Source organism: Fulmarus glacialis, unplaced genomic scaffold, assembly GCF_000690835.1.
Source record: "Fulmarus glacialis isolate BGI_N327 unplaced genomic scaffold, ASM69083v1 scaffold29948, whole genome shotgun sequence".
NCBI lineage: Eukaryota > Metazoa > Chordata > Aves > Procellariiformes > Procellariidae > Fulmarus > Fulmarus glacialis.
The window spans coordinates 65,295-74,285 of NW_009230749.1; the positions used below are offsets into that span (position 1 = coordinate 65,295).

Consider the following 8,991-nt stretch of genomic DNA (forward strand, 5'->3'; position numbering starts at 1 on the left):
AATGAATGCATTTAATCTCACCTGCTAAGAAAGTCTTTCTGTCCTTATCATCATGCAGAAGTTAGTCAAAGGGTTTTTTTTATTTTCCCCTTGTAGGGGTGAAAGCAGTCATTCCCCCACTCCCTCCCACCTTTTTCCTGTCTAATGCAATTACAATTAGGAATAAGGCAAATAACATGTAGTGACTGTAAACGTCTTTACTTTTGACTTACTCGTGACTTGACTTTTTCCTTTCTCACTCCGTATTTCGTTCCACTCTATTTTCTATTACCATTATCTCATTTTCATCCTCGCTCCTCCTTTGTCACTTTCCCATGAATCCCTCCATCCCTGCCCATCTGCTTCTCTATTCTTTCCCTCATCCCATCCATTCCATCCTTATATTTGTCCTTAGAAATTCAGTCTCTGTCTTGGCCTTTTTCAAAACCCCTGTTCTATCTTCTCCTGTCCAGATTCCTCTTTCTCAGAATCTCCCTTCCTTTCTAAGGAACTCTTTTAGAATCCCATTTCTTGTCCCTCTTGAAACCCAAAGAACACCCCTAAGCATTTTCCAAGCTTTCAAGTGATGTAGTCCTGTAGGAGTGTGAATTAGACAGCCTAACAAGTCAGAAGATTTTATGGAACCAATCATCTGCCAGAGGGCTCTGCACATACACATTTGTGACCTCTATATCTATCTTTTTCTCTGCTAGTTTTCCTAGTTGCTTCACTCCAGCTTCTCTTCACTGAGTGAGCAAGATGGGAGAGGCTGCTGTGATATTTATGCTGTTTTCGTGCACTGACTGCAAGCCCGTAAAGCTGTGGCAGTCAGGGAAGAATTGCTCTCATGTGAAGCAGGCATGTGGCCAAACCTAAGGTTGCTTCTACCATGTATACTAAACAGGTGGTCAACTTGGGCTGAATGATAAGCAACTAAAAAGTGGCAGGGGTGCCATTTCCTAGTGTTGCTGAAGGCAACAGAATCACCAGAGCTGGCTCTGTTCCAAAGTGGCAATACACCTTACTGGTGCTACTCAGCATTTTGAGCCCTGCTGCATGTAATTTTTTAACTGAGAATTTTACATTTTAAATCAGTTACTACCTCATGTGAGCTATACAACACTACCGATGGATTAAAACATGGATGGCACACTGCAGAAATAGGTTTTATATAATTGATAAAGCCATGAAAGAACAGATTGTCTCTGCCAGCTGCCACACCAGCTGAAATAGACCTACGGTAATTACACCAGCCAGGAAACTTCACTAGCACTGAAAAATAATATCAAGCCAAAAAATGCAAAAGCACGCCGACAGCAATGCTAAAAAGTCATGGGAATAAGTCTTTTACAGCTCTCTGAAAGACCCACTGTGAAAAAAAAACCACCACCCAGGGCAAACGCCAGAGAGCTTGTAATTAACATAATTTCCAACATTGCTATTTTCATCTAGTTGAATAGCTCATACTAGACACCATTCCTCATGGTGCATTGCATTTTATATCACTAGAAATCTCAGGGGAATCAGGAGAAAAAGATAACAGTTACTCTGACTGTTTATGGTCTGCCTCAAAGGACTTTCCTTTTTTAGTCTTAAAAGGGTTGGTGTTCAGCTGAAATGCTGAACTATTTAAAGAAGGGAAAGACTAATCCTTACTCAACAAAGAGAACTTACCTATTTACCGCCATACATTCCAACTATAAACTGTAGCTGTTCATTTATTCATAACTGTCTGTAGTTATCTTTACACTGATAATGAGTAGCATTTCATTTTCTGCTAATGCAAAAAGTAGTCATAAGCTTTGATAATATACTCTCTGGATAATGCACATTTACCATGAGGTCAAAAAAAGGCTGAGACATAACAAACAGTGGTATTGGTTACCATGGATGAAATGCAGTATCAGGACAATTTATGGATGGTAGATTGTAAATACTGCTGCCCATGTTAGATGGGATATTCTGCTCCTCATCTGGCCCCATCTCTTGGGAGTTCTAGTGGCATGTTAAGGACATCTGCTTATGTTAAAAGAAAAATAATCAATTTCCTGGAGATGCTATCATTACCCTCACATTAAAAGATAGTAACGTGCTCTTAAATTTCAGGAAGAAGTAGGTGCCTCATGGTTTGCATTGTTAAAAAAATAAGTTATATACTAATTGAAAACAAAACAAAATCCTACGTGTAGAGTGCTACATTTTTCTTTATTGAAATATCTCCTATAGTTTCAGCTCATTTCTTCAGTTAGCCGTGATATTTCTGAACTCTGATCTTATACACCAAGATACAAGTTCAATGACCATTTTCTCTTTTCATCTTCCAAGTTGTTTATGAAAATATTGAACAGTACTACATCAAAGAAACATGCTTGTGAGTCTCCCTCTGCTCTTTATCTCTTTATATTGCCGTCTATTTGGCAATATATCAGAAATAAGTACACTCTCAGAAATTTTTTTAGCCTGCTTGTATCTCTTGTATCTAGATCATATAATCTAGAAAATATAATATGAGATAAAAGCCTTATTTAAGTCAATAGGTGATGTGTGCTGCTTCTGTGCCATGGACAAATGTATTCCCCGTCACGAAAGAAAACGATTGATTTGACATAATTTACTTTTGACAAATCTGTGCTGACTCTTGCTCATCTCTACTCATAAACTGCTTACAAAGGATTTGTTTGTTTTGATATCTGACAGTTAAACTTACCTATAATCCTTGGTCTGTTCTGCTACTAAAAAAAAGACTAAATATTACCGTCATAAGTTCTGGAAGAGTATCATTGAAAGGATAGCGTAAGGTCACTCCAACCATTTTTCCAAATACTACAAGATGAATTTTCTAGTTTGGCTATATCTAGCTTAACTAAGCACTTTCTAAATGGTTTGTTCTTTAATGTAACTTGAGGTCTTACCATTTTTCAACTGCTGCTAGCTGCATACAGTGGAGTTTTTTTAGTGAAAACTAAAGCAAAATGTCACTAAAATTTCCCTTTTCAAAGCCTCTCATAAGAATGAAAATTTAAAGACTTTCTGTATGTATGATCAAAGTTTAAGAGAACTTGTGAGATTATTATACTAAATATTGGGATCCATGTACAAATTTTATGTATGTAATTGTAAATTCCTTAAAAAAAATCCTTCTTATGAAGATCGTCTCTTATTGAATATATATGTGTTCCTAGATGAGGCTAATTATTGCTGTGGTCGCCATCTACTTCTTTAATATGAATAATTTACCTTAGGCAAAGAGGATGGTAGGTCAGATATGATTTATGGAAAAACTGGAGATTAAGTGTTAAAAATGGCAAGATATTAATCGCTTAGTCAAAGCAGCAAATGGCTTCCCTGTTAGACCGTAAATCTGGGTACTGAAACTGTTTCAGAGAAACAGGGTATATGCATTTTGAAAGATTTTTGAATCTTTTCCTAAATTGAATTATAGATCTCAGTAAGGTTTCATGTCTCATGCAGACATTTTCCAATACATCAAATAAGCAAAACCGGTGTCAGTATTAATTGGCAAATGGCAAGTGTTACAACAATAGCAGATCTAACACTACTCTTTCTGAATATTCTCACAACAGTGAATTTATCCAAAATATTCTGCACCTGGGTCAGGGCAACCCCCAGTATCAATACAGGCTGAGGGATGAAGGGATTGAGAGCAGCCCTGCCAAAAAGAACTTGGGGGTACTGGGGGATGAAAAGCTGGACATGAGCCAACAATGCGCGCTCGCAGCCCAGAAGGCCAACCGTATCCTGGGCTGCATCACAAGCAGCGTGGCCAGCAGGGCGAGGGAGGGGATTCTGCCCCTCTGCTCTGCTCTGGTGAGACCCCCCCTGCAGTGCTGCGTCCAGCCCTGGAGCCCGCAGCACAGGAAAGACATGGACCTGTTGGAGCGGGTCCAGAGGAGGCCACGAAAATGATCAGGGGGTGGAACACCTCTCCTGTGAAGAAAGGCTGAGAGAGCTGGGGTTGTTCAGCCTGGAGAAGAGAAGGATTCGGGGAGACCTTATTGCGGCCTATCAGTACTTAAAGGCGGCTTATAAGAAAGATGGCAGCAAACTTTTTAGCAGGGCCTGTTGTGACAGAACAAGGGGGAATGGTTTTAAACTAAAAAGAGGGCAGATTTAGACCAGATACAAGGAAGAAAATTTTTACAATGAGGTTAGACACTGGAACAGGTTGCCCAGAGAGGTGGTAGATGCCCCATCCCTGGGAACATTCAAGGTCAGGTTGGACGGGGCTCTGAGCAACCTGATCTGGTTGAAGATGTCCCTGCCCACGGCAGGGGGGTTGGACTAGATGACCTTTAAAGGTCCCTTCCAACCCAAACTATTCTGTGATTCTATGAAATCTAGTTAAGCTTCCCTCTAATAGTATAAGAGTGCAACCTAACGCAATGTTATTCTTGAAGACTTTTAATCATAACTTACCTGTGTGTCTGCATTTAACACTTTGATTCTCTGTGTGGAGATGAACAGATCCACTTCAGTCAAGGCCTGGGAATCTCCCTCTGAAGTCTATAAGACAGATGCTTTGTTACAAGGGGAATTTTAATTTCTTCTTTAGAATGACAAATTCACTGATTGCTTCAGGCATAATGTGATGTGAGGCAATCACACCGTTAAACCACTACAAAGATGGCTATTCAAAGGTGTTTCTAAATACATGCAAAGAATGCATTTATTGCATAGGAAGGGTGAAGCATACTCCAATTTTGTGGGTAAGAATGAATTTTCAGAGCCCATGGGACTGACAGCTCAAATACTAAAATTCTCTATTTATAGCCAGAACAGGAGAAAGAATACGTCTGTTTCTTCCCCACTGTCTCATCGATGCACTTCAGTACTTGAGGCACCGGAATTGAGAAAGCAGGAGAACTGAGAAAGTGACTTACTCCCCATCAGCTGCTTAGCCCTTGCATCTTCAGTGAGCTCACCAAAAAAAGTGCAAGCTGGTGCTCAGTGCTGTGGTGGGGTTTAGGTTTTTTTTAGATTTTTAGTTTATTTTTTTTCTAGAAAATAAGGAGCTGAATTAATATTCCTCTCGTATCACAGAAAGCCTCAGCTGACTTTTAGACCTCAACTTCTGAGCACTGCTCACTAGGGAAACAGTTCCATATCCCATTAGAAAATATGGTCACAGACCAAGTGGGATTACAGTGTAATGCCACATGGTTTCCTAAGTGTGAGTCCTGGCTCTGCCCATGTGAGAAAAGAGGAGAGAAAGTGGCAAAGCAACGGCTACCTCTCACTGAAGCGTCATCCAAGAGCTTACCTAATACTCTGAGTTCCAGCAGGAACCTGTTGATTCCTCCAGGCCACAGTGCACTATTGAAACTGGTATTTAGCAGCACCCTATTTAGCAGCCTCAGAATAAAATGGCCACAGACTGTATCACCCAGTGCTAAAGGCAGGCATCAATCTCCAGGTCAGAGACTGGTCCTTTGATGAAACAGTGCAAGGAAGAATGATGTATTTGCTGCTCTTTTCTGTAATTATAAAGGCTTAGCTGTGCCTATAATTCATTCAGATTAATTTTATTTGAATTAAGTCTCATCCAGCAAAATACAAAGCAAGCACATACTTCGGCAGAGATTACTTGCATTGCTTTCATCCAAGACCATCAAAAAGAGCAAGATTAATTTTAGTGATATTTTTGTCAACTGTATTTAGTTAACTGAAGTATAGTTTTTAACTGAGTGAAATGTCTCCTGTGTGAGTTGTTCCAGCTACTACCTGGTAAATTTATGTTATTTGTTTTTAAATATCGACAGTAATTTAATAAATACATAGAAAGTCACAGGCACAGGAAATACATCTTACTGCTTTGGTTAGTAAAATAAAAATAAGCGTTACATGAAAAAAAATCTCCTGGATAACATTGGCTGTATATCTGGACTAAACAAATCACAGGTATTCAACAGAAGAAAAGCAGCAGACAGGCACTCCAGCAAATGAACAATGAAGAAAATGAGTTCATTTTATTCCATCCAGTGTTCTACTTAACAAAGAAGAAACCAAAATGACAACTTTATGAGGACCCATAATGAAAGACACAACAAAGTCCATGGAGAACAAGTACAACAAAAATGTAAGTAAACATTAGCATTCAAGAAAAACAGTTTACACACCGCTTTTTTCTTGATTTTAGCCGCCTTTTGCATCCTCTGAGGAGTAGCATAAAAAAAGAATGCAGACAGATGTACACACAGAGAAAGAGAAAAGACAGTGTGGGAAGTCAGGGAAACCTTTTGACTATGAATCCAAACTGTTAAAAATTAAAAATTTGGGGGCAGTGGAAGAAGGATGTGCAAGAAAGAAAGATTTGTATATATCTTTAGCAGTTCTCAAGGATAATTGGATTTAATGGCATTATGCATGTTGTTGATTGATTACAAAAAAATTGGTACCAAAGAGTGTTGTCAGTTAACAGCTGCTCATAACATTTATCCTGCTACATGTACAGTAGTCTAAAATGACAGTACATGCACTATTTTAAACTCAAGGTTTTCTATCCATATTAATCATACGTCTACATGTAATTGTTGAACAAAATGTAACTCAAGCTCTCTTCCATGACTCTCTAAAGTAGTCAAGTATCCCTGACAGATTAGGATCGCTATTAATACACAAAACAGTTTTTAGGGTGTTAATTGCAATAACACTTACTGCTTGAGACACCACAATATGCTAAACAGAAATTCAAAGGTTTGCAAAGAACTGGACCTTTCTTGCCTTCCATTTATTTCTAAATGCCAAATCAATCATCAATCATAACGGTCTTTTGCTCCGTAAATGATTTTCCCAAACTGGTTTCCTTCAAAAACATGCAGTTTTTACCAATTAAATATTTTACTAAGCACATAATTTTTCTATTAGCATTTAAATCTACCTCTTTCTAACCATGTGCTTATTTAGATGAAGTATTTACAGCAGATCCACAAAAAATTGTAAAAGAAAAATCTCCTACTTGAATTATCAACCAAAAAAAGCATTTTTTTACACAGCTGTATGAAACAGTCTATGCAACATTATTTACACAGAAATTGTTCACTGTAAATAACACCAAATCCAGACACAATGAATGAATGAATCCAAACACAAGCAATGAATCTTCTTGTCCTAAAAAAGTAATAATTCAATATATTGAGAGTAATCTTCACAATTTGTAGTAAGTTAAAGTCATTAATGACATAAAAGGAAAACAACAGTCAAACAAATATCCTGTGCTTTGCCATTGGAATATTTCCTAATTGCAGTCTGCAACTTGTCTTTAATACTTGAATTCTTCATACAGCTTCCAAACAATTTTGAATAGACTCTGGAATAATTTATATTTTGTTCCTCAGAGACGCTGTATGTATTTTCATAATAAGCACTGGAAAGTAATGGTATTTACAGTACTAGATCTATATTCACCTAAGTGCACTTCAGAATAGGTTTGAAGCTGCAGATCCTGTACTGTTTAGACATCAACTGCCAAAGCATCAGAGAGTATTCTATAAACCATAAAAATCCCTTACCTTAACACGGCTCACTGCCTCTTGGGCCTGCATCATTCTTATGTTTTTGGAAGGGTTGCGCTCAGAGAGCAGCTGTGTCGAGCCCAGGTAATTGGCTGCAAAGATGATTCCATCAATGAGGTCTTCAGGTTCACAAGGTCCTGGAACTGACATGAGACATTTACAGTTACTGCCTTTCAAAAGAGGATAGAGAAATGAGAAATTGAATAAAGGATATTGAGGCTTGAACAACCTTTTTAATACCTTTTCTAATATAAAACAGGTGAAGAAATCCAGTGCAAAATGAATGTTTTTCCCTATAATTACTTCCCCAAAAAACATATTAACCGAACATACAGTATTTAAAACTGTATGGTTTGATTGTGGAATTCTAGAGGAAAATCATTGGAAAATTTTTACTGTGCTGCACTGATAAACACATTGGAATTATTTGCAAGTTTCAGAAATGCTGATAAGTTCCTTTATTGTAACTTTCTTATTGTTTATATGTATGACTGTTACAGTGCCTGAGCTAAACTTCTGCTTGAATACAGATTTGTGTGTCCACATTTTTTTGAGATGTTTGTAGAAGTGCACAGTCCCCAAACATTATCTCTGGCAAAAATACTGATGAACAATGGGCACAAAGGTGTACTTTGCTTCAGCAAAAGTCCACCAGGAAACTTAACAGTTAAGAAAGTTTAGGAAACAAGAGAAGTAGGCATCGTGATGCTGTTTAGCCATGTGTAAGGCCTGAATTCAGAGACTGATAGACAATACAGTTCCCAGGCTGGTACAGATTGTATAAATTGAGAGCTGGAGAAACATGCTTCAGTAGAGGAGTTCAATAAAACGTTCACGGTCTAATCAAGGGTATCTGCACAATAGGTCATACAGCCTTTTCCTCTGAAAGCAGGGAAGTCACAGAAGGAAGTTATGGAAAAGGAGCACATGGAAAGAGTATGAAAAATTTCATGTTAAAAAAGAGAGAAAAATAGTGGAATTTAAAAACATCTTGATATTTTTTGAATTTTAGCCTTCATTCAACAAAATTACTTTGCATACATTTAGTATTAATTACATAGTGACTTCGGTGAGATTCTAACATTAACTTGTATTTTGCAAGTTGTTTCTTTCCAAGGATGAAAAAGGAGGGGCAGGAAGAAGAGAATAAAGGATAGTATTTATATCATACTGGGACTATGCTCATCATCCTCTTTATTCAGCTGTTAAGCTTTACATCTAGCTTGATTAGACCAACAGTAAAGAACAGTCATTCCAGAGTTTGCCTGAAATCTCTTGACAGCGAGTATTTTCTGTTCCTCAACAGTTTTATAAACGAAATTTGCTTTGAGCTGTATCAACTTGCCAAGCTACTAACACATTTTTGTGAAGTATATCAATCTTGTGTGTGAGGAGAAAAATGACACTGAAGGGAGATGCTAATTTAAAAAAAAGTTTTCTTGTACAGTGGATGTCGTGGTTTAACTTGGCAGGCAGCCAA

The 8,991-nt window shown here is 37.8% G+C and overlaps 1 protein-coding gene across 1 annotated transcript in view; it reads right to left on the reverse strand.

Annotated features, from left to right (window-relative positions):
- Positions 1 to 8,991, reverse strand: part of APBA2 (amyloid beta (A4) precursor protein-binding, family A, member 2) — a gene marked incomplete at its 5' end in the record, with an annotated part of 33,733 nt that overhangs the window by 19,940 nt on the left and 4,802 nt on the right. The window contains 3 exons of the mRNA XM_009584343.1: positions 4,417 to 4,503; positions 6,117 to 6,152; positions 7,509 to 7,654. Coding sequence (XP_009582638.1) covers positions 4,417 to 4,503; positions 6,117 to 6,152; positions 7,509 to 7,654 — 269 coding nt within the window. The remainder of the gene's footprint in view (positions 1 to 4,416; positions 4,504 to 6,116; positions 6,153 to 7,508; positions 7,655 to 8,991) is intronic.